This window comes from Vipera ursinii (genome assembly GCF_947247035.1).
Source record: "Vipera ursinii genome assembly, chromosome: 5".
NCBI lineage: Eukaryota > Metazoa > Chordata > Lepidosauria > Squamata > Viperidae > Vipera > Vipera ursinii.
Window position 1 is genome coordinate 30,381,267 of NC_139518.1, and position 26,802 is coordinate 30,408,068.

At 37.2% G+C, this 26,802-nt stretch overlaps 1 protein-coding gene across 1 annotated transcript in view; it reads left to right on the plus strand.

Annotated features, from left to right (window-relative positions):
• Positions 1 to 26,802, plus strand: part of PID1 (phosphotyrosine interaction domain containing 1) — an 85,556-nt gene that overhangs the window by 31,756 nt on the left and 26,998 nt on the right. Inside the window, exon 2 of the mRNA XM_083364951.1 lies at positions 6,541 to 6,687. Within this exon, the coding sequence (XP_083221077.1) occupies positions 6,541 to 6,687 (147 nt within the window). The remainder of the gene's footprint in view (positions 1 to 6,540; positions 6,688 to 26,802) is intronic.

The following is a 26,802-nucleotide window of genomic DNA, read 5'->3' on the forward strand; positions in this document are numbered from 1 at the left end:
TGTCTCCGGAGCCGGGCGGGTTCCACCGGCTGGGCTTCCCACGGCTGCCTCAGCAGTTGGCGCGGCCGCCGGCGTTTGCCCGCCAAACAGCTGATGGGCGCGGGCGTGGCCGGGCTGTCTCCGGAGCCGGGCGGGTTCCACCTGCGTTGTTCGCCCGCCGAACAGCTGACGGGCGCGGGCGTGGCTGGGCTGTCCCCAGAGCCGGGCGGGATCCACCGGCGTTGGGTGTTCGCCCGCCGAACAGCTGATGGCCGTGGGCGTGGCCGGGCTGTCTCCGGAGCCGGGCGGGTTCCACCGGCTGGGCTTCCCACGGCTGCCTCAGCAGTTGGCGCAGCCGCCGGCGTTTGCCCGCCAAACAGCTGATGGGCGCGGGCGTGGCCGGGCTGTCCCCAGAGCCAGGCGGGATCCACCGGTGTTCGGCGTTCGCCCGCCGAACAGCTGATGGGTGCGGGCGTGGCCGGGCTGTCCCCAGAGCCGGGCGGGATCCACCGGCGTTTGGCGTTCGCCCGCCGAACAGCTGATGGGCGTGGGCGTGGCCGGGCTGTCCCCAGAGCCGGGCGGGATCCACCGGCGTTCGGCGTTCGCCCGCCAAACAGCTGATGGGCGCGGGCGTGGCCGGGCTGTCCCCAGAGGTAAACTTCGTGACCCACCCAGCCCATGCATAAAACAGAAATGAAAAGTCTTTAAAAAGTTTTGCGCGGTTAAATAAACAGCATTTGCATATTGTTTCTCCACGGAGCACCGACAAAATTCGCTCGAATTAAGGAACGTGGGGAGCTAAAGAATCGGGCTATAGGGAATGTCTGGCATGACGGGCAACCCTGGGAAACACGAGGACTGTAGTGCAGTGGCGTAGCGTGGGGGGTGCAGGGGGGGCCGGCCGCACCGGGTGCAACATCTGGGGGGGCACGACCGGCGGGCTAGGGCAAGGCTGCTCGCGAGCGAGGGGTATCTGTGCCTGCGCCGACACAGAAATGCTTCTCTCTCCGGGTGGGGGAAGGCTCAGCGGCTCCCTGGGTCTATATACGCCTCTGTATGCGCACGCCGCCTCACGCTCCCGCAAACGAGAAAGAAAGAACGGCAGCGTCTGCGAGCCTCGCCAACGGCGGCGTTCCTCGGTGTGGGCGTGCCTGCGTCTTTGGGTGTGAGGCTTTCGGAGAGGCTGCCTTTGGCTCCTGGTACTTGCAGCCGCCCGGCTCTGGAGACAGCCCGGCCACGCCCGCGCCCATCAGCTGTTCGGCGGCGAACGCCGGACCCGTGGCCGCACTTACAGCTGATCGGCGGCCGGAGGAGATTGCGAGCGGCTGCGGAGGTTCCGCGCCGGCACAAACAGCTAAGGGGCAGCCAGGGACGTCTACCGGTGGTCACGCAGCGCGATCAAATGAGCGGCAGCTAGAAACAGCCGCCGACGGTCGCACGGGCCTCACGGGACTTTTCGGGTCCGATGGCGGCTTGGAGAGTGTGGGTGGCTGCTTCGCAGACCTATTAATGCAATTAGAACTTTTGCAAGGTTTTTACAGCTGTTTTGAAAGCATTTCTTTGTTGTGTGTTTGTGTATGCACACATGTACATATACATGTGCACAGCAGTTCATTTAGCCATGATTTGAAATGGAATGTTTCATTCATGCTTCAGTGCAGTGTAAAACACTAGTTAAATGCTTTTCATAGCCTTATTACAGATACTTTTACATCAATTTTATTTATCAGATATGTTTCCTTCCAGGATAGTGTGTAATGTGGTAGATTTTCTTTTTTTTAATAGCCAAAGAACATCATTTCAAAAGAACTAATTGAATTTGGAATTATTTTTATTTTTATTTTAATTCCATTTATATCCCGCCCTTCTCCGAAGACTCAGGGCGGCTTACAAGCTTAGCAGTAGCCTTCATTCTATGTATATGCCTGCTTATTAGGGCTTTCACACACACCCCAAGCGGCATTATTACAAAGTCAGCTTAATTGCCCCCAACAATCATTTAGTAATAGATATTAACTCTGACCTATTGTTTTTTGTCAGTGGAAAGATAATCACAACATTATCTTTTAATTTTTGAATTTTTATATTTCAAAACTTGAAATTCCTACCATTTCTGGTTATCAAGACCCAAGCCTAGCAAGCAAAGAAAGAGAAAAGGATAGGCATAAAAAGTGGGAGAGGTGATGGCAAAATTAGAACAAATATCAAGATTTGTAGTATTAAGAGATATTTAGCTCTTATGACTGTCTAGTATTTATTTATTTTATTTATATGCTGCCTAACTCCCAGATGACTCTGGAGACTAGAATTAAATACAAGCTTATTAAAAGAAAATATAAAAGACCAGAATACTAAAGTGACAAACAAAGCATATTATAACCAAAAGAAAACAAAACAAATAGATGTTTAACTCTTGACATGATGTAAATTTTCACTCAGGTATTATGTGCCTCTTGCCCCAAATATCAAAAATAAAGTTAATACGTGTTTCTAATACCAGATTGTATAATAGCAATAGCACTTAGACTTATATACTGCTCCATAGTCCTTTGCAGCATTCTCTGACTGGTTTACAGCATTAGCATATGGCCCCCAACAATTTGGGTCCTCATTTTACTGACCTGGGAGGGCTGGAAGACTGATTCAACCTTGAGCTGGTCACTATCGAACTCATGACTGTGGCAGAGTTAGCCTGCAATACTGCATTCTAATCACTGCACCATCCTAGCTGTATACATGTGATGCCAAAACCTCTAGAATCTGGTCCACTACTTATGTGTTGAAACTCTTTGTTGTTGTTAACTGCGAAGTCATGTCTGACCCATCACGACCCTATGGACAACATTCCTCCAGGCCTTCCTGTCCTTGAAACTTGAAACTCTATATATGTTGAATTAACAGCTAGCTTGACTGAAGGAAGTTTAATTTAATTTTAATTTAATTTATTAATATTTCTATACCGCCCTTCTCCCGAAGGACTCAGGGCGGTGTACAGGGCAAGAATAAAACACAGAGATTTACAAAAGATAAAAGATAATTAAATACATGCCCAATTAAAAATACAGTTAATACATACTAAAAAACCCCAATAAAAATAGTAAAAAACCCCACCAATCCCCCCTCAGGCCAGGCCGGCTTGCTCGAACAAGTATGTTTTCAGATCGCGGCGAAAGGAGCGAAGATCGGGCGCCGTCCGGAGCTCAACCGGTAACTGGTTCCATAGCTCCGGGGCGCCCACAGAGAAGGATCTCCCCCTGGGGGCCACCAGTCGACATTCTCTGACCGGTGGCACCCTGAGGAGGCCCTCTCTGTGGGAACGCACAGGGCGGAGGGAAGTAGACGCCAGCAGCAGGTGTTCTCTAAGGTACTCCGGACCCCTGCCATGTAGGGCTTTAAACACCATTAATAGCACCTTGAATCTCACCCGGAAGACAACTGGTAACTTGTAACTTGGAAGACTTGTACAGTCAAGATGCCTCTAGGAAGTTCTGTGTATATGATTTTTGTTTCTTTGCATTCTGTCCAAAGTTACTTGCCATGACCATATTATAGATAAATAAATAAAATAAAAATATCAAAGATCAGGAAAGGATGGTTTAAACAGAAGAGCTTCTCAGAAGATGATGTACTCAGCAATGAGACTCTATGTACTTCCTCATATTACCCATTTTCTCACAATGCATAATTTGCAGTTTTGTTTTTAAAGCTAGTTTATAAGAAACAAAATAATTTTTAATGGACCAACCAAGATAGTAAAACATGATTATAATAGAGTTGTTGCAAAGTACAAATTTATGTCAAGAATGTTAATCATTTGTTTATGAATATGTGAAACAATATATAACAATTGCTGAATAAGCAATTTCTGACAATCCATTAATGATGATGATAACTTTATTGTCACTTTGAATGTACACCAATTGGCATACATCAAAATGAAATTTCGTTGCATACAGCTCTCAAATTAAATCTGTACATTGGTTATAAACTCAGCTGAAGATGTTACCTACCCTCACACACACAGCTTTTACTCAATCTGTGTAGAGTAAGTAGCTGTAGGTCATATATGTGTGTGTGTGTATTTTATAGCTTTTTCTCTCAAACTAGAAGGAATAACTATTAACATCTACATAATTGCAAGAAAAATAATCATTAAAAATCTGATAATTTTTTAAAGGCTTTAATAGCTTTTGCTCATAAAAACAGCATTTCAGATACATAGCAAAATTATCTGCTTTGAAGTTTATTAACTATAAATGATTATAAACCTTTAAGACTACAAACTGCAAATTTCATTAAAGCAACTTGGAACTTTTCCAGAACAGAGCTATTCTCTTCTATACCAGGAACCTGCCTGCCAGAATCAATGAGCAACAGGAGAGGCATATTCCAGGAAATTGGTCATTTCAGCAAAACCCTCATGTGGTTGGCTTAATCATGAAATGGGGCTGCAATTGTAACTCTATATTCAAGCCCTAATTATTAAGGAAATACTTGGATATTTTAGAGTTTTGTAACTCTTGTCAGTATGTGGGTATACTGATATCCATTCTTTGAAATGTAAGATTATGTATAAACAAGAAAACTAGAGGCATCTTTGATTTTACAGTCTATATAGTTATCCTGTGTAAACTGAGTCTGTGCTTCTAGTTCCTGGACTATTTCAAGATTTGAATGACTTCCAGATAAGTATATTGCATACTGTCTGGATATCCATTCTGCAGTTGAATTGAGTTAGAAGCATATCCCATATATTATGGTACTGTTGAAATAATTTGATCAACTCAGAAATACTGCTTTGTTCCAATGCCAAACATGAGACATTCTGGAGTCAGTTTACATTCACTGCATTTGAAGAGGCCAGTAACTGGAGACATCAAGTTGTCTCCTCAGTTCTCCAGTATTAGATCTTAATTTTAGGTTATGCTGAATGAAATGCAAGTTTGTTCATTGATGTTATCAGACTTTTAAAACTAGTCCAATGTAACACTTATAGGTGAGAAAAATATATAAAGTTGCTATTGGCTTGGCATTTTCTAAAGGCCATACGATTCATGGCTACAGAAAACAACTCTGTAAATTACGGTAATCTTAAAAGAAAAAGATGTACGTTGTTGGGAAACAGTTTTAGTTAAACATTTTCCTGGAATATACTTTTGTTTAGATATTTGAGCAGTGTGGGATGGACTTTCTGTGGACACCTGCTTCTATATATTCAGCGGCTAAACTTATAGGATAAAAGTAGTGGTGTATACGTGCTATTGAGCTCACCTTTCCTTGATTTTTGAGGTAAATGGATAGATTGGGCTTAGACATAACTAAACTTTCAAAAGCATTTCAGTGTTATAACTTATTTACTATATTCTGCCAACAGCTGTTTTGTGTGAAATTCTTCTCCGTCCTTTCTCTTCTATATCACTGAAAATTATTTCAATATTTATTTCCCAAAAGTGTACATAGAAAATGCACTCCCAGAGATTTAAGTATAATGGCTTGTCTGTTTCTGGCAGTAAGTCCTCCTCAGGCATGGGATGAGATAAATCCAGGCAGGTCATTGCATTTCACAAAGTTAATGTTTATGGCAAATGAAAAGATAAAAAGCAACTGTAGAAAAAGTGGTATTTTTGTGGAATATTTTTAGTTAGACAGTAGTGAGCCAGAACATAAATATTACTTCAGTATACAAAAAAAGCACAAAATAATCAGGAAAACATGTTATTCGATGGTAGTATATTCATCATTTTCCTCAGTAAGTGAGGGAAAGTTTATACTTGGTGGCACCTGTCTTTTTTCAACTGTGTCTTGCTGTGAAAGAAACTAATCCATTATATCACTTCAGTCCTGAGCTTTTCAAACTTCTCGATGAATATAATAACTTGCTTGAAAAGAGACATGTTTGGATCACAATTCTTATTAGTTTTCATATCAGGTTCAGCTATAAATCTCAACACTTCAGATACTTGACCTCTTAGTATGTATTTGTTTACTTAGCACAAGCTTTTAGACATGACTCAATCAATTCATTCATTTTTTTAGGGACAAAAATGAGGCCATAAGATACAGAAAATATTTGCCCCTCAGAGTATACAAAAAGCCTTTTATAGATTTACATCCCAAGATTTAAATTCTAGATTTTTTCTTCCTGCCCTTTTGAGGCAAAATACAGGCTTTGTTTTAATAACAAGTTATATTACACAGGGAACTACTGGGGGATTTTATTGCCATTCAGCAGAGTTGGCTTTTTACAATGATTTTAAGAAATGAATTGGAGATTGTTAGATACCAATGCTTACATTCTTTTCTTTCTTTCATCTGTATCATTTATAATTTTAAAGAAGGAAAAAAGAAATCATAGATGACATTATCTTCCTCTCTTGCTTGTTTACATGAACTTAAGCAATTTTCATTCCTTCCAGCAATGTTTCCATTTCACTGCACAGATCATTAGAACAAGTCAGGTAGAAATATTGACCTTCATATATTTTTATTTTATTCAAGCACGTAAATTCTATAAAACCCAAAAAAAATCCTCCATACTATCTTTGTTTTTATTTCATTTAGCATTTTCAGACCATGTTGAAGACTAAGCTAAATGTCTTAACTCTTCGGAAGGAACCACTTCCCACTGTAATCTTCCATGAGCCAGAAGCCATTGAGTTGTGCACCACAACTCCATTAATGAAGACTCGGACACATGCTGGATGCAAGGTATGTAATAACTGAAGCAACATATCTTCTCTGGCAATGTTCCACTTGAATAAAAGATAAATGAAAAGATGACTCCAAACATTTATGCTTTCACAATATATGAGCATCAATTGATAAAACTGGCATGTTATTAATATCCAAGGGAAAAACATTTTAGGAAAATATTTCGTTAGACTCCATTACATGTTTTCTGGACTTGTTAAAAACATATTCCATATATACATATTGCTCATTCTTTGTTTAGAATTCTGTTTGGTCAAATTAAAATTTTATTACTGATATTTTTTTGCCTTGAAGTCAGTTTTTTGACTCCTGGCAATTTGTCTGTTCAAGTTGCTGCAGTTTTCTTGGAACATTTTTTGAAAATGATTTGCCATTGCCTTCTTCCTAGGGCTGAGAGAGAGAGTGACTATCCTAAAGTAACCCAGCTTGTTTGTGCCTAAGGCAGGACTAGAATCCATGGCCTCCCAGTTTCTAGTCTGATGCCTTAACCACTACACCAGACTGCCTTTCATTGACACATTAGGCAGCTGCAATTTTGAATATGTTGGTCCCTTAAATAGCATACAATGACTTAGTTTCCAACTGATGTTGTAGCCCAACTCCCATCATCCTTCAGTCAGCACGGTTGTTGACTGAAGGAACTGAAGAACAAAATGTCTGATGAACACCAGATTATGGGAGACTTGTCTCAAAACATTCTTAAACAAATAAAAATAAGAATCGAATAGACATTCCATACAAATAAAGTCTCAAAAAATGAAATCTAAACTATTTAACAAATATATATAGAAGGAAGGAAGGAAGGAAGGGCTTTTAAACATCCACAGGATATATCCTCAGTCTTATATAATTTTCTTCTGTTTATTATATTTAATGTATCTCTTAGCAAATTCTGGCACAATTTTCATATCATAGAATTCTTTGGACAGGCCAAGTCTGGGTTTGCTGCCTCAAGTGGCAGCACCTACTGAACATAGATGGGTAAGTTTATCCTTTTACATTTAGTAATCTGAATACAAAAATAATTTATTTTGATGATGGCAACAGTTGATTATACAAAAATGGGTACTTGCTAGAATATGAAAGGAAAAGATAGGATGGTGAAAGTAAATAGAGGATGTGGTGTTAAGGCAAGAGGAAGAAGAGGTTTGGAGAGAAATTGAGTTTAGTTCTTTGCTGATGTAGTTTGATAGTAACTTTCAGTTTTTGGAAGCACCCCATGTATAAAGGGTCACAATGTTACATGGTTTCACTTCTGCTTTGAAAGAGTCTTAAAAGTTCTCCCATAATACATTTACTGAGGTGGTAGTCATTTACCTCTAACACTTAAGGTTGCATTCACAAGCATTTGAATGATTACTTATTTATTGTGCATTTTCTGTTTTGTGGTTTTGTTTATGGACCTGTATTATGCTGTTTTCTTTTACTGTGGATATTTTATGATATGTTAGTATGCTGTTTATCACTGCAAGTCCACAAGGATTTGGCAGCATACAAAGTTAATTAATAATTTTATCTATTTGTGTATGGTCTTTAATGTGTAAATCATCATAATACTCATATTCTGAAGAAGATAAAGGGAGCAACATTTATGTGAAAATCTCTAATTTAGCTGAAGTTATTTTACTGAAAATAATAGGATGAACATGATAACATGAAGCTGTGAACTGTAAATTATTGTGGTAAATAAAAATTCAAATCATTTTTCCCTGCCAGGTTTTCTTTTTTTAACATGTAATAAAAATTATAATAATTTTGTATAATAGAAAATAAATAGTTTATTAATTATTCAGTAAAACATTTCATCTATAATCAGATGTTTGTAGATTGGTAATTTGGAATATATATATATATATATATATACACACACACACACAAACATATATATATATATATATATATATATATATATATATATATATATATATATATACATACATACAGTATATACTGTGTGTATGTGTATGTGTGTGTGTGTGTGTATATATATATATATATATATATATATATATATATATATATATCCAGCTTCTGCCATCCTAGAAGTTCGAAAGCACTTAAAAATGCAAGTAGAAAAATAGGGACCACTACGGTGGGAAGGTAACAGCATTCCGTGAGCCTTTGGTGTCTAGTCATGCTGGCCACATGACCACGGAGACGTCCTTGGACAAGTGCTGGCTCTTCAGCTTTGAAACGGAGATGAGCGCCGGCCCCTGGAGTTGGAAACGGCTCTAGATGGGACCACAAAAATGTAACTTGTGTAATTTGTATGAGTAATATCTGGACTGGGTTGCCATGGTTACTAGCCTATCCAACAGCTAGTTGACTTTCTGTGATGATTAATGTCGACACTGCAAATCAACTTCAATTGGCTTTGCTAGATGGACCATTCTTTCTTTCTAAAATTTGACAACATAAACTGTATTAGGATGACTATACTTGTTCCATGAAGCTTGAAAAACATTGCTCCCTTGTGAAATAGTTATATATGTTATTCATCTTTTTCCCAACAGTTTTCAGAAATCAGTGCCTTTAATCATATTATTTATAAGAAAATGTATTTTGATATTCTTAATTTTTTAGGAAGCATTAAGAATCAGTTTGGCTGATAACAAATTTAAGAACTTATTAAAGAACTGATCAGAGTTGTCAATACCTTGAACTAAGAAACAGACTTATGAAATGAAATGACTTACATGGATCCATAGTAAGCCTTCATAAAGCCAACAAATGTCTATATTTTTTCTCAGAGTATTTTTTATGAAAGAATTGATGTCAAATTTATTTAGAATATTTCATTATGACTGGAAAAATGGTTCAGTACAGGGACCCATTCTTATGCAGCACTATTCCTTGAATTATAGTTTTAGAGACTCAGTCAGTAGCCCTTTCCCCTTTGCCTCACTTTTCTGATATCCTGTTTTCCTGAGCCATGACTTTAGCATGTTTGTAATTCTAATTAACATTTTGCATTTCTCTCTTTCTTTCCCTCCTCCCTCTTCTTTATTTCCCTCTCCTTCCTGCTGTGCTTCAATCCTGGAATAAAGTATAGTGATACTGCTAGGCATAGGATTCTTCACAATAGTATGCATTATCATATAATAGGTAATTTATATATGATATATTATTATTTATAATAATCATGCCCTCACTTTTTTTGCTTAACATTCAGGATTTGTAACTCATATAACAGCAAAATACTCTTGACAGCTGTTTAATTTTATTTTGTAGAAAAAACAATATATTGCAGAAACAATTTGTGGAATTTCTACAAAGTCTACAAAGAATATATATGGTTTAGGTTTTATCCTTGTCAAATAATATTTGCATTTAGGTATCCATCTTTTGTACTTTTTTGCTATAGATTTGGGATCTAATAAATAAATGAATTGTGAGTAGTCCAAAATCACAAGTAAACTTCATAGTCATTTGAGATTTGAACCTGGGTGCCCTCCTTCTACGTGGAGCTAACACAACTATTAATCGCATAAATGGATTAGAATAGAGAAAAAGAGGCAAAGAAGTGTGATCCATTCTCATAACACCATCAGAGAAGTTGTAAGAATTGGTTAATATGGATTAACCTAATGCCAACTCTGGGGATTTCTGAGTTCCATTATCCTAATGAAGATTTGGTGAATGCATCTGTTTGTGACAGAACACTTCCTTTAGGATATTCTTAAAATAGTTAAGCTAGTTCTCTGTTTTGTATTTTACTTCCTTGCCTGCCTTCAAATAAAATAATTCTTGCTTTGTGCAGTTTTGAATTGCAGGCTTTTTCAATTTAATTGTATAGGCTGCTCTTTCTTTCACTACATTATGATATTATAAGTCTCATGGATAAGAAATAGGAAATATAAAACCACAACATTTGCTGTTCCATGTAGTATTTGACTCAGCATAATATGTTAGGTTGTTCTGCATTACACTTCTGCTTTTAGAGAATTTCTATTTATTTATTTATATATTTTGTTGGAACTTGCATGCACACATATATATGTTTCCCTCATGCTGTTGCTGTTCAGGGTAAATGCAATACATTTGTGCAAAGGGCAGAAAAGGAGTAAAAATAGTAAGCCAAATAAATTAAACACAAGATAAGAGAAAGGAACAGCTAAATCTAATTTATATCAGTACCATTCACTGAACCTCTCCATGCATTTTGATCTTCATACGGTGCCTTTAAAACACTCATTTTGAGGATTTCAAAAACTCCATTTAATCCAAGTGATATTCTTTTTCACCCATTTGCTTTTACTTTAAATATTTGTTTTGCAGTTGGATCCTTATTTGTTCTCTTTGAATGACCAAACTATCTCAAAGTCACAGACATTTCTGTATTCAATCATTCAGCACCCATTTATTATTGATACCACCTCTGTTTTTGCCACACACATATCTTACAAAGATGTTATGGTAAAATTTTTCTGTAGAAGTGGGTGGCAAATGTACAGAATAAATTTAAAACAAATAATTCTCATTTATATTACATTCAAATTTCTTTTATGTTTCTCCTAACATATTTAAACTCATATATCATGTTGGGTAGAAGTTTGCATATATGTGCATTTATTTACACTCATGTCAACAGACTTCTGTAATTTTCAACAGAACACTTGTTTCTCAGGACCTTTGTACCAGTATTAGCAGATTTAAACTATTTCCATCCAATTTTGCACCATTAGCAAACATTCCACCAAGTGCACACTACTTGCTCTAGTTATTTGCCATTTATCTATAAATTAGTAATTATTCACAGTTTAATTATTCACAATTGGTCCTGTGAAAAGGACTATGACATCAAATGACACCAACAATCAAGTATACAATACCCCTATCAAGAAACTGCCAAACAAACAAACAAACAAACAAACAAACAAACAACAGCCCAACCAAAGAACCTCTAAGACCACCCTCACCAACATGACAGGGCAAGCCAGTAGAATATAAACTGAGGGCAAACCGCATTCCTTAGCACTGATGATACTTAGTTTGGGAAATAAAATGTTTGCAAGAAAACAACCAAGCTCAGAGAGCACCAAGGACCCCTCAAAATCTTGCAAGTCTGAAGGTACATGTCTCTCTCCTCCATCCCCTTTACAGTCCAAGAAACTTTTAACAGTGCTTTATTTCCACAAAAATCGCTCTAAATATTTTCTTTCTGTTTTAATTTTATTTTTTGTCATCCACAGCATCTGTCACTTCATCCTTCCACTAAGCGCCTTTTCTGCTACTTCCCATTAACAGAAGTGATACCTCCATACGATTCTCTGTAGCATAATCCTTTACATTTCTTGTAAACATTTCCCATATCCTGTTTCTTTGTATCCAACTTCGTATTCGTGATGTTTGAAGATTACCCCTTTTTATATATAGGATTCATACTTGTGACCCTTAAGTCTAGGTGGCTAACAATAGTAAAAACACAAGCAACAAAAACAGTAGCCCTCTTCCCCTCTCCTAAGTGAAGGAAACATACCATCACTAAATATGAAGGCTTTAAAGGTAGTAATCAGTACCTTGAGTTGTGCCCAGAAAGAAGCTGGGTGCCAATGCAGCTTATGCAGCAGTGAGAGAACATGGGCAAACTAAAGAGTGCCCAATACTGTGTGAGTTGCTATATTTTGAATGAGTTGTAATGTCTGGATGGTCTTCAAAGGGCAGCAAGAGTATGTTGCAAGAGCCCAACCAGGCAATTATTGCAACCTTCTCCTTTCTCCTAGCTTCTCAATCACATTACATGTCTCTTTTTCATTTGTTCAGTCATTCAGACATTCATTTATTTATTAATACCATTTAGTATTTAGGCTTCTTGTCATATCATATTCTGTGGTTTCCCTTTTGGTATGCCAGGAGCCATAAACACTGAATACAGTGCATGTTTTTATTTTCCCCTCTCTTTTGTGGCTAAATCAAAGAACTAAAGGCTGATCTTGTATAAGAGAAACAAGAAGACTTAAATGCTCCTGATTGTATGTTCTAAAAGTTTCCAATTTTATATAAAATTCAATAACATTTCTTCTATTCATTTCCCCCCCAGTATAAGTACTGTCAGAACTTTTTCTAAAGTATTTTCTAAAATGTTTTCCCCGAAATAAAGTTTTAGGCAAGAAAGCCTCCTGCAGAATTGTAATATTTTTTTATATCTGTGTTTATGTGTAAAAGAAAAGTTTATAATCATTCAAAGAAATAACGAGCCAGGTTATTTTGCAATAAAGTAGATGTTCTACTTCAATAATTCTAATTTTTTTCTTGAAATATTTTGGAAATCTTTTTGGAAACATAATTGAAGTGCATTAAACTACACAGCAGCTGTACAATGTCTGTTTTTATTTCTCCTTTAATGTGTCCCTGTTCCAATTCCTGTTTTTACTTTATATTTAACAATTTTAACATTTTTTTATTGAAAAGTTTTTCAATACATTTTATCTTTAACAAAACCCCACCCCCACCCCCCCTTCCCAGCCCAGCCCAACCCTCCCCCATCCCCTTCCCCCCTCCCCGACTTCCCAGAGCTAAATACAAGGTATAAAAGTAAAAAAAATCATAAACTACCATATGCTAATAACAATAAACTATTAAGTCTATCGCACTTTAGCTCTTATAAAATGACTACAAGCAATATAAATATCACATCGGTACTTATTCAAATGCTAAATGAAACTTTTTAGTCCCATATTTATTCTGGATGTAATCAATCCATTTAACAATATTAACATTTTTAATGAGTAAAATACAAGTCTAATAAAAATAATAAGAAAAAAAGAAAAAAAAGTTCAAAGAGAAGGAAGGAAGGAAAAGTTAATTAAACAAGAATCAGGAAAAAAGCAACTTCTGATCTTTCAAAGATGCAACAATGGCAAAACTGGTAATGTATATGTGTATGTATACTTGTATGTATATATGTGTGTGTGTATATGTGTGTGTGTGTGTGTGTGTGTGTGTGTGTGTGTGTATGTAAATTTTTTGGCTTGCTAACAAAGAATAAAGGGAGACAGATAAGATCTTTTCAAACTTATTTGTTCTCATCAGTCAGCCATCTCAGAAGGGTATGGCTGACTGATGAGAACAAATAAGTTTGAAATGATCATATCTGTCTCCCTTTATTCTTTGTTAGCAAGCCAAAGAATTTACACAAATATGAGCTGCTACTGCTGTGGCTACTGCCTGTAGATGGCCTTGGATTAGGCTGAAACAGGAAATAAGATTTGTCCCGTGTTTGGGACTTAAGCAAGTGCATTCTAAATACTTAACAAACATTTAACACACACACACACACACACACGTGTGAATCATTCTTTTGTACTATACATCACGCAGAAGTGAAATCCATAGATATGCAATATGGTTTCTAAGAAAAGAGATATGTAGCCAGTTAAATAGATACTAGCAATAAACTTCATTGTTCACTGTACAGTACAAATATTTAGATTAGCAGTTGAAACAAATAAAAGAGAAAAGAACATGGCATCACTAAAAAGTTTTTTACTTGTGCTTTATCTGTATCTTTTTGTTATTCTGTGATTTGTATGTTTTAGCTTTCCAAAAACCTGTTGAAAAGCTTAAATAATAATTATCTTTGTTATAGAGTGACATTTATTGAAAACTATAAACATAAAACTTACTCTGGGTGAAACTATAGACTACTAAAAACTTACTTTGTGCTAAGTTTTAATAGAGATTAAGAAGAGTTCTATTTAGTCTTAACATAATGTATCATTGTTCCAACAAAATGTTCAAGCTTTATTAGAAGATTTATTTATTATTGCAGCATTTTTGTACTGTTCTTCTCCACATTTAACATAGTAATGACTTGCTGCCAATATGATTGTGTAGCATGTGATGCTAGACAATGGCTACCTATACAATTGCACACATCTGCAGAAGCCACACATTTCTGCATAGTCCATAGGAACCCCATAGCTCCCTGAACTGCATAGGGTTACATTTTTTCAGCCTGTTGGTTTTGTATTTTGAGAAGATTGGGGCTTTTAAACTCCAATTTCATGTCTGAAAAATCTTAAATTCTATTCTATTCTATTCTATTCTATTCTATTCTATTCTATTCTATTCTATTCTATTCTATTCTATTCTATTCTATTCTATTCTATTCTATTCTATTCTTACTCTATTCTACTCCACTCTACATGAAAGATCTTAGGCAAAGCTGTGCTATACTTCCTATATAATTTATACTTATTCTATCCATAAGTAAATTAGTTAACCCTAATGAATCTGAATCTGCCTTACAATTTTTCAAACAATTTTTCAAATTCTCTTTATTGGTAGCTATGGGAGAATTGCTACTGTGATGCTGTATTGTATTTTGCATTATTTTTCTTATTCTGAAGACTCCCTGGATAGCCACAAAACCCAGTCTGCAGAACCTCAGGGAGAAAATTTCTTTCAGTTCCTTTGAAATGTAATTGAAATGTGGGAAGTTGGGGAAAATACAGATCAGTAAAGAGGTGAAATTTTGGTGAAAGAAAGCACACTCCTTATATTGGTAAGAGAATCACATTCTATTCATGAGGATTTCACTAACACTGTTGTTCAATTAGATTGCATGAGACCTGAAAGAAAAATTCAATGGAAATTACATTACAGTATTAACTTTAAAGGGACGTGGTGGCTCAGTGGGTTAGGACGCTGAGCTTGTCAATCAGAAGGTCGGCAGTTTGGCGGATTGAATCCCGAGTGCCACGTAGCAGAGTGAGCGCCTGTTACTCGTCCCAGCTTCTGCCAACCTAGCAATTCGAAAGCACGTAAAAATGCAAGTAGAAAAATAGGGACCACTACGGTGGGAAGGTAACAGCGTTCCGTGCGCCTTTGGTGTCTAGTCATGCCGGCCACATGACCACGGAGACGTCCTCGGACAAGCGCTGGCTCTTCGGCTTTGAAACGGAGATGAGCACCGGCCCCTAGAGTTGGAAACGACTAGCACGCGTGTGCGGGGGAACCTTTACCTTTACCTATTAACTTTAAAATTATCACAGAAATGACAATGAATCTTCTGTAGAGATGATGGAAGACAAATTGGGACAGGAGAATATAGAGAGCAAAAGGATTACCTAAGCTTCTTGTAGTAATGACATAGTTTTAGTTCTCAGTGTGGGAAATGACTGAAAATTCAGTTTCTTTGCTGCCTTCAAAAAAGTCCAATTCTTGAATGAACGTGATAGACTATATGGTTGCAAATACTCTGAAGTTATGGTGTGTTTTCCTAAGCACATTTTTTCAGCCTACAAACATTTCTGTAGTCTGTTTATGGATAATATAAAGGATATTGGAAAGAATGCAGTGAAAAGTTCCAGACATACTCTAGTTTTCCATTATTTCCTCTAGACAGACTGATTATGTGCTTTTTCTCCACTTACAGACTTCCCAAGCATTTAATAGTTTAGATGCCTGCTAAATGTTTTGAAGATATTTTTATATGAAATCTTATCTTCCAGAAAGCTGATCTGAGCATCTGTTAAGCAGATGGAGGTAAAAACGTATCCAGTTTATAATGGCAAACACAAGTAAGGGAAACTATCCAAATGTTGAGCAACTCATTGGAGCCTTAAGTTCCCTAGTATTCTAAGGGCAAGATCTAAATCTTTACAGCTAAATGGCTGTAGAAAAAGCAGTTGTTTGCAGCATACATTGCCAACTAGTTTAAACTGCACACTAAACATTTTTGTTAGCAAAAAGCTAGGCCAGACTTCAGCTGTTTTAGTATTTGTTCAATGAAAAGGTCAAATAACTAGTTGGAATCAACTTATTTTTAAGCAATATTTCATATGTGCTTATTTTTCAAAGAAAAGTTTGATGGATTATGGGGTATAATTAGCTAATGCTTATGGCTACAATTGTATGACATTTGAACCAGAACTAGAAATAAGTCCTAACACACAATAGTTGGGTATGTATTACTACATAATAATATTTCCTTCAGTTCTTTATTTCAACTTAAGTGTACTATTAATAGGATCCATTAAAGAGAAGGTTTGTGGTTCCCAATCTGTGGCCTACAGACTACTCCTGAATTATGGGAGAGTTGTCATCATCATCATCATCATCATCATCAATCATCATCGTCATCATCATCATTTTACCCCAATGCATCTACTGCAGCAAATGTGTCAACTCCAATTTTCTGAGTGGACTTAATAAATTATAAAAAATAGCTGTATTTTATATTCCTCTTAATATATAATCTTGAATTCTGCAGCCATAGCTATGTTGAAAAGGTTGTTTTCCAAAGCACTCAGTGCAGTGGTCTGAATAAATGAAAGGGTTAGAAGCCACTACAACCACTGCTAGAAATTTTTGTCAGGTTTTGAAACTAGAATCTCTTATAAAATGCATTCATTTAGATGTTTATGCACATGCAAGAATACTTAAACATAATGAGAACTTTAGTTCTTCTTAATGAAGGGAAATTTTGCACTCTACTTGGTCTCTTCCATCTTAATAAACTAATTTTCACCAAACTGTAATTTTAAACATTTTAAGTGGCACGTTATAGTAATCTATTTTCAAGGTTATGATATTACTATGATAAACACAGATTTGATACAAAAATTATTTATAAATTGTAAAGTGCATGCAGCATTTTAGAATGTTAATGTGTAAATACTTTGTGTAGTAGTAGTATTAACTATATATGAAAGTAAATAAATAAACCAACCGCAATAAATAAAAAGGTCACAAACCTTGAGCAACTGCCAAAAAAAAGTAGAGGAAAAGAAAATATGAGTTCTCTTTTGGAAAAGTATTAGATAATAGATCTGGCAATAGACAAAATGTAAATTAGATGTGAGGAAAGGTGAAAAACAATGAAAAAATGATGTTATGAATTTCACAGAACTATGTAGGGTAATGCTAATAGAAAATATGAAAAGAATGCTTAGTATAATGATAAAATGTGAAAGGCTTATGAATGAGGAAAAAATTAAGATAAAGCCAAAACATTAAGATAAAGCCAAAAATAAGAACAAAAAACATTTAATACATATAGAGAATGAAAGATAGTTGTAAACTATGCAATCAAACCAGGGCAAGGAATGGTTCAAATTATAATAAATGCTAAGAATATACTGACTAATTTTGCTGAAATAAAAACATGTTTTGGAAATGGATAAAAAAACTACCAAACAAGGAACCTTCACATAGAAAATGGAATTAAGAATAAAAATGATGAAATAGGGAGACGGTCATTCCTATTAAGTTCAGAAGCTAATCTAAGGCTGGTTATAGGTTTTGTAGGTGCAAAATCCAAGAAATAAAATGGAGCTGTTCTCACCCTTGGTTTTGAATATAATACAACCACGTGGCTTGTCTAATAATGTTGCTTGTCTGTAACTAAAAATGTCTTCACTCTTGTTAGACCTGGAATATATCAGGCAACAGTATTTAGAGTTCCTCTGTGAGAAGGTTTCTTGACTAAATTCATGAGAATAAATTTTATAGGAACCAGAATATATTTTGCTTAGAGCATCTCTGGAGAATGTCAGCTCTGAAATCCAGGACCAGTTTTTATGTAGCAGCAGAAGCTGGTAAATTACAGGTGCTTTTGTATTAAGAAGTACTTGGACAGTTGTTTGAGGAATACTGTTGTATGATAGATATGTGAATAGTATATATAGAATGCTTAGTGAAAGGTTTTATTACTGAAAAATAAGGCAAGATAAAAGATAATAATAAGGTAAGATAAAAAAATAACGTTTTTGGTAATGTTAAAGACATATTTGTCAAAGATGCTAATGGGAGTGCACTTTTGTTTTCAGATTTTGCTGGCTGAGAACTCGAAGCAAATATTTGATAAAAGGATGCTGCAATGAGTAGTATCAATCTGAAAATCACTGTATCAAACACAAAAATGATTATCTAGCCTTCGCAATAGTTGTGTTTGACAGAACAGAAAATGAAGTAAATAATTGCAAATTATGTATAAATTAGAAATAATTTGAGCAAGTAAACGCTAATAGTGGAAAAATGGGCGAGAAATCTTAAATTTTAAAATGTACAAATTCTATTAGAAATGCAAAAGCAAAAGCACCTGTAATTTACCAGCTTCTGCTGCTACATAAAAACTATATAGTATAAAGTCTGTTGCAAAAAACAGTGAATTGTTTCTTTTTTTAAAAAAAGTGAAAATGGCTACGTATACACTAAGTGTGTGCTTTTACCCATTGTGTTATGTGGAAGAAATAATCTGAACTTACTGAGAACAGGTTGCTGAGAAATGTAAAGTAAGAAGGGAAAATCCAAGAATGAATGGGGTGTGTGAATTAATATGTATTGAATGCAAAACTGATGATAAATACAAAGAAGTGATTTGGACTAACAGGCTTCAGCCAGTTTAAAGGACTATCTTGTTTTTTAACAACTTTATTATTTAATTGGTAAGCAGAAACTGCATCTATCTTCATTTAAATTACTGCTCTCTATTGATAATTTGTGGGTTGAATGTTGACAAGACAGAGAAATCATTCATACAGTATAAGGAAGCACAGCCAAAAGCTGAATTTATTTCTGACCACAAGAGGATGTAGTAGGGAAAATAACACAGGAAGAAATTATGTGTAATTCCTTACCTTTTTGAAAGCTACTTCTCATGGTGTACAATAATTTAATGAAACTGAATTCGTGAAGATAATAACTACAGTGGATGAAAAGAAACAGAGCTTTTGGAAATGATTCTTTAGATCGGAAAATAGCCATAAATCACTAAGTTTTAAGCCATAGTAATTGATCACCCTGTCAACAAAAGTGTGTATAGTCAAGGCTATGGTCTTCCCAGTTGCAATGTATGGCAGTGAAAGTTGGACCATAAGAAAGGCTGAGCACCAAAGAATTGAGGCCTTTGAACTATGGTGCTGGAAAAGACTCCTGTGAGTCCCTTGGACTGCAAGGCGATCAAACCGGTCAGTCCTAGAGGAGATCAACCCTGACTGCTCTTTAGAAGGCCAGATCCTGAAGCTAAAACTCAAATACTTTGGCCACCTAATGAGAAGGAAGGACTCACTGGAGAAGAGCCTAATGCTGGGAAAGATTGAGGGCAATAGAAGAAGGGGACGACAGAGAATGAGGTGGCTGGATGGAGTCACTGAAGCAGTAGGCGTGAGCTTAAATGGACTCCAGAAGATGGTAGAGGACAGGAAGGCCTGGAGGAACGTTGTCCATAGGGTCGCGATGGGTCGGACACGACTTAGCAACTAACAACAACAACAACAATTGATCCTGTGGAGATTTGGAATAAGGATCCTGGTTGAATGTGTAGTTCCATATATATGTTTTTGTCTATAGAAATGTCCTTTGTTGTATCTCTTATGTAGCACCCTTAATAATGGAATTTTATTATAGTGCTAGGCTGTGCTTAATTAGTAACTAATTGATAATACAATTTATACCTTGAAAGAAGGCATGATTCAAGAATGCAGTGCCTCCTTGTCTCTTTCTTTCTCTTTCTCTTGCGTAAGTGCAGGACAGTCTATTAGAACAAGGATTTTCAACCTTTTCATCCACTGTACCACTTTTAGGATATGGCAACATCTGACTACCACCAGTCGCCTAGCAAGGTGTCAAAAACTTGATGACCCCCCCCCAAAAGGAAAAAAGTGATGAAGTACAGGTAGTCTTTGACTTACAACAGTTCACTTAGTGACTGTTCGAAGTTACAATGGCACTGAAAAAAATGCCCCCCAAGCCACAGCCGATCAAGACACCTGCCCGCCCGGTTGCGCTCTTCCTCCTGCCCGAGGTTTTCATTGCTGTGAGCATTTCAGTTGAGGATTGGCAGCGGGGGTGGGGTGGGGGAATTGATTTGATTTGATTAAATTTATATGCCGCCCTTGTCCCTGAGGACTCAGGGCGGCTCATAACCATAAAAATTAAAAAACATAAAGTATTTTTTTTAAAAAGAATTAAACAATAGATGCAATAAATACAAGACAATTTAACCCAGTAAAAAGCCTAATTAAAAGTCCAGGCCCGCTTGTTGGAACAACCAGGTCTTCAGGTCACGGCAGAAGGACCGAAGGTCAGGGGCCGTCCGCAGCTCCGGGGGTAGTTCATTCCAGAGGGTCGGTGCACCCACAGAGAAGGCTCTCCCCCTGGGGGTTGCCAGCTGGCATTGTCTGGCCAACGGCACCCTGAGAAGGCTGACTCTGTGGGAGCGAACCGGGTGATGGGAGGTTGACAATGGCAGCAGGTGGTCTCGCAAGTAAGCCATGTAGGGCTTTAAAGGTTATTACCAGCACCTTGAATCACACTCGGAGGGTAACCGGAAACCAATGCAGCTCACGCAGGACTGGTGTAACATGGGAGTACCGAGATACTCCCATAAGCACCTGCGTGGCCGCATTTTGCACCAGTTGAAGCCTCCGGGTGCTCTTCAAGGGCAGCCCCATGTAAAGAGCATTGCAGTAATCCAGGCGAGAAGTGACGAGGGCGTGGGTAACCGTGCATAGGGCATCTTGGTCCAAAAAGGTGCACAACTGGCGCACTAGGCGAACCTGTGTGAAGGTTCCCCTGGTCACAGCCATTAGATGATCTTCCAAATTAAGCCGTGAATCCAGGAGGACACCCAAGTTGCAAGCCCTTTCTGAGGGGGGCAATACCTCCCCCCCATCAAAAGAGATGGAACTTGTTGGGCAATACAAGATGCCGGTGTCCCCAGCCACTCGGTCTTGGAGGGGTTAAGCCTGAGCCTGTTCCTTCCCATCCAGACCCGCACTGCCTCCAGGCACTGGGACATCATGTCAAAGGCATCACTGGGTTGGCTCGGGGTGGAGATAAACAACTGGGTATCATCTGCATATTGGTGATACCTCACCCCAAAGCCATGGATGATCTCACCCAGTGGATTCATATAGATGTTAAACAGGAGGGGGGAGAGAACCGACCCCTGAGGCACCCCACAAGTGAGGGGCCTCGGGGTAGATCTCTGTCCCCCTGCCAATACAAACTGCAAGTGGCCCGAGAAGTAGGAGGAGAACCACCGTAAAACAGTGCCTCCCACTGTTTGGGTTTATTCCCCCCATCTGCTGGGTGGTTGCAGCAGGTTTTGGTCACTTCAGATGACCCTGGGACACCGTGACCGTCAGAAATATGAATCAGTTGCCAAGCATTTGAATGTAAATCACAAGACCCTGGAGATGCTGCAACATTCCAGCTGATCAGCGCTTCCTCTGGACTCAGCAGAAGCACCAGGATCAGCGCCGAGCTCCAGCTGGAGCCTGGTGCTGATCCTGGTGCTTCTACTGAGTCCTGACAGCCCCAAAGAAGCGCTGATCCTGGCGCTTCCGCTGAGCCCTGACAGCCCTGCAGCTCCAGCCATCTCTCGCTCAGGCTTGTGTGGTGCTACCACTGGTTCAGCTCATTCCCTTCCCCCGCTACCACTTTTCTAGGATGGTCAGGTACCACCTGCCAGGTGCTAATGTACCATAGGTGGTACCCGTAGCACTGGTTGAAAAGCCCTGTATTAGAATAATCATTTGTCTGAAATGGTATAGTGTTTCCTACCTGAGCAGGGGGTTGGACTAAAAGACCTCCAAGGTCCCTTCCAACTCTATTATTATTATTATTATTATTATTATTATTATTATTATTATTATTATTATTATTATTATTATTATTATTATTATTATAGAACCTTGGCTCAAGTCACCTATCATGCCTATTATGTTTCCTGTCTAGAATTGTGGATCTAGTGGTTATGCCATGAAGGTTATCCATGTCTCCATATGTTGATATCTTGCAGTTCTTTCTATATTTGTGATCTACTAATGTATATTCATGCTTAGCTGTCATTGTTTAATATTCAGTATAAGATCTGCAACCTTATGGCTCTTGCTCTTGGCATATCTGGTTGTAAGAGACTAGTAACTTACTATAAGCCTGCTAACTTTAGAATTAATAAAATGATCATTTGGGACCTTTTCCAGTTGTTGGTGTGTTTGAATATTCTGATAAAAAAGTTAAATATTCCTTATAATACTGAGCAAGCGCTGCCTACAGCAACATAAAAATTTTTTATACATAAGTTCCATTCGCTACAACTGGAATGCAAACTGGAAAGTGAAACTGTTATCATGTGGATTTCCATTTCTGTTTGATATAAAAACAATTTTTAAAAACCTATTACAAGTAGTCTTTGACTTACAGCCCTCTGTTTTGAAGTTATAATGGTACCAAAAAAGTGACCTTTTTCACACTTACCACCATTGCATCATTCCCATGGTCACGTAATCAAAATTTGGCTGCTTGCCTACCGATTCAAATTTATGGGGAGGGGGTTGCAGCGTCTTGGAATGACATGATTATCTTTTGCGACCTCTTAGTAACTTAACAACTGCAGTGATTTACAACAGTTGTGGCAAGAAAGGTCATAAAATGGGCCAAAACCTAACAACTGTCTTGCTTAGCATCAGAAATTTTGGAGTTTAGGATCTACACTTTAGAACACTGTTCTGCATTTCTCCTGTCAAATGGAATATTGGGAATGAAATTCAAAAATAATTATTTCCCCAGATCTGCCTTCACAAGTGGTTCAGAACTGCAAGTTTTTAATTACAGTAAGTCTCTATTGCAGAGGTAAACAGAAGGGATTAAACACGTTTCTTCTTTTCCATGTTTTTGTTTTGATTTGTTTTCCCATGACTCTGGTATAAAGATCTATACTGCTCAAAAAAATAAAGGGAACACTTAAACAACACAATGTACTGTATTTAATAGTAGGATGTCTTATCTTATGTTCCCTTTATTTTTTGAGCAGTATATTTTATACCAGAGGCTACAGAAAAATATATTGATCTGAGATACTTGAACATTTTTTTATGTTTATTATTTAAAAAATGAAGGACAATGGGCCATTTTAACTTGGAAAGAAGTTCCCAGACACTATTTCCATTATCTCTTCCAAAAATTCCAGTTTTCAGGAAAGTGTATTCTGTTTACACTCATACATACACTCATGTACATACAGATGTGTCCACATGCACACATTTATGGGAAGGGTTTGATTTCAGCTAGAATTAGCAACTCTAGGATGGATGGATAGATAGATAGATAGATAGATAGATAGATAGATAGATAGATGATAGATAGATAGATAGATAGATAGATAGATAGATAGATAGATAGATAGATAGATAGATAGATAGATGGATAAATAGATAGAATAATAACTCTGGTATTCTTTCTACTCTATCTTTGGAAGAGGTGTTAGTTTAAATTCAGGTTTGCTCTTCTTTTTAATAAATATATTATTCCTACTATAAACAATCAGGATAAATATGTTATTTTAGTTTAAAATAATTCTGATTCTTAATTCTATCGTAACTGGAAAAAAAGAATTTAGGTGATAGAAGTTGTATGCATTTAATTGTTTGGCTGAAAGCCAGTAATTTTACTGTTACATCCGGGTATTTTCTGACAACAAGCACAAATTCAAAGAAAGCAGCAGTTAAAAGAGTACTTACTAGGCAGAGAACAGTATATTGGCAGAATTGCTGAATTAACACCATTCATTTTCTATTGATAGCCACAGGATATTAGGGAATGGGGAGCAGGAATTATATTTGGGTTATAACATGGTATCTTAATTCGGCATCAATACCAGTCACAATGCTGTAACACAAGGAAATAACCGATGTGCATTAAGCATTCACTGGGGATACTTGCTAGCCAAAGGTGGTCTCTTCTTACAAACTGCTCTAACTTTCTTTGTTTCAGCCCCTCTTTAACTTATAATCTCCAGTCTCTCTGGGCAGATCTCTTCCCTTGTCATTATTCTTCTGCATCCAGACAAGGAACCTGCTTTTAATTTTAATCTGTTATGCCTGTCTCATAAAACATTCACTGTATCATTTGACTTAATGAATATCTCCACATCAGAAAAACGTACAGAGTTAAAAGTAGGAATGGGAGGGTGGAGTGGTATTTTTTCTTTACATTAATGTAAAAAATCAGTTAGGAAATAGAGTAGGCTGGCTTATTTAGGATCCTGATCAATTGTATTTTTGAATGAGAGAAATGTTCCAATTTCTTTGGGATTCAATTCTCTTATTTATTGGTCTATTTTCAGTGTTGCATTGTGACATGTTCATAAGCAGCAAGAAAAGTTCTGGAAGGGGTAGAAAGGCTGCTTAGCAGATTGCATGCAAAAAATTCATCCACAGCTTGCTCGGAATCCTATCCTCGTTGTGTGCCAAGATTTCTGTTTGCTTATTTTCCTGTACTGAAAGTGAGTATAGTTGCCAGATTTAAAACAGAGGCAAGAATTTAGTAGAGGCAAGGACCAAAGAAGCAACAGTCCAGTTGCAGGGAGGAAATAGTAAATGAGAATAGAAAAAGAATATTGTATATTGTATATTCATGCTTAGCTGTCACTGTTTAATATTCAGTATAAGATCTGCTGCAACCTTATGGCTCTTGTTTGATTTGTGTGCAAAATGCTGTGTTATACATGAATAAGACAATAAACATGTATGGCACTGCATTATTTGGGCTTTCTACCCCACTACATTAATTGGGCTTTCATAAAAGATTCATGTATTAGGAAATATTGATCATGTGCAAGACCATCCCTAGTCAATCAATGTTCTTATTGTATTGAGAATGATTTTGGTTATTTCAGTAGAGGTGGAAATACGGAACACTGTTTTATCAATACTATATCGCACTATATAGAATTACCCACCAAAGCATACATGAGGCTTCTGTTTTTTTATTTTCCCATCTCTATTGTATATGAACGTATATGAATGTATATGTATATGTATATGTATATAATGTATATGAATCATATACTTCTGGAAGGTATTTTCAATGTGTAGTATACTATACTGCTTGTGGTAGAGTTTTCTGCTTTCTGTATTTGAATTACAGCACGTTTACTTGGACATTCTTTTCTGTATTATGTTCAGTTGACCTGCTACTGTATATGGATATGTTTAGTGACTGTAGATTGGCAAGCATGTGCAATAACTGAAAATGGGCAAAAAAAATATCCTGTATGGGATCAAGTACTATATGTGGCTGGAGCCAAAAGCTGTGTAGATACATCCATGAATTCTCTTACACATGCATTTGTTAAGAGATGGGGAAGGGACAGATTGCTCTTACCCTAATCTGAATTTACCTTTTGCATGGAGCTTTCAAAATTATGCTGAGAGTTGAGTAAAGTCCTAGAGACATAGTTTTGATAACAGAAAAAGTAATTTTATTTTAAAAAGAATCTTTATAAGCGTAGTTCTAACAATAGAATAGCATTTCTTTCAGTATACCAGGGTATCTGTCAGTTTGTTTTATGAGGCTTTGCATAGATATAGATTGTTTTGTTTCAAAATATCACAATTTTATTTATTTACAATTTTGCCTATACCATGAAACTGCATTCCCAAAGGACTGTATTTATCAAGACTACTTCCCAAAGGACCTCCTTTAGAAAAGAGAAACCAGTTTAAAAGTTTATCACCCTTCCTCTAGAATTAAAAAAAAATGTGCTGGGAAGTTTATGCTGTGTTCTGTATTTTTCCATTTTCCAGGTCATGAGCGTTCATTAGGGTCACACTTCATAGAATCATAGGGCCAGAAGAGACCTTGAAGGTCTTCTAGCCAAACCCCTCCCCAAAGCAGAACTCCTTATACCATCCTGGACAAATGGTTGTCCATTCTTTTCTTGAATACCTCCAGTGATGAAACTGCACCCTTTCTAGGGGCGTCAGAATTTTTTTTGTATCATAATGACCAGAACTGGACACAGTATTTTAATTGTGGCCTCACTAGTATAATATAGAATGGTACTATAACTTCTCATGATCTTGATGCTTTTCCTCTGTTGATGCAGCTAGGACTGTATTGGCTTTTTTTGGCAGCGGCAGCACACTGTTGGCTCATACTTAAGTGATCATCCATGAGGTCACCTAGATGCCTCTTCTACAAGAAGGTTACAAGAATCTAAATATATGTTTAATATTGTGTTAATTTACAGATGTACAGAAAGAGAATAGTCAAAAAGGCACAAGTTAATGCTTTAGCAAACAAAATGAATTCTTTGTGCCTCTTTGTGTCCTGGTATGATTTTAGAGGCACCAGTCTCTATGAAGTATGAATAGTCTC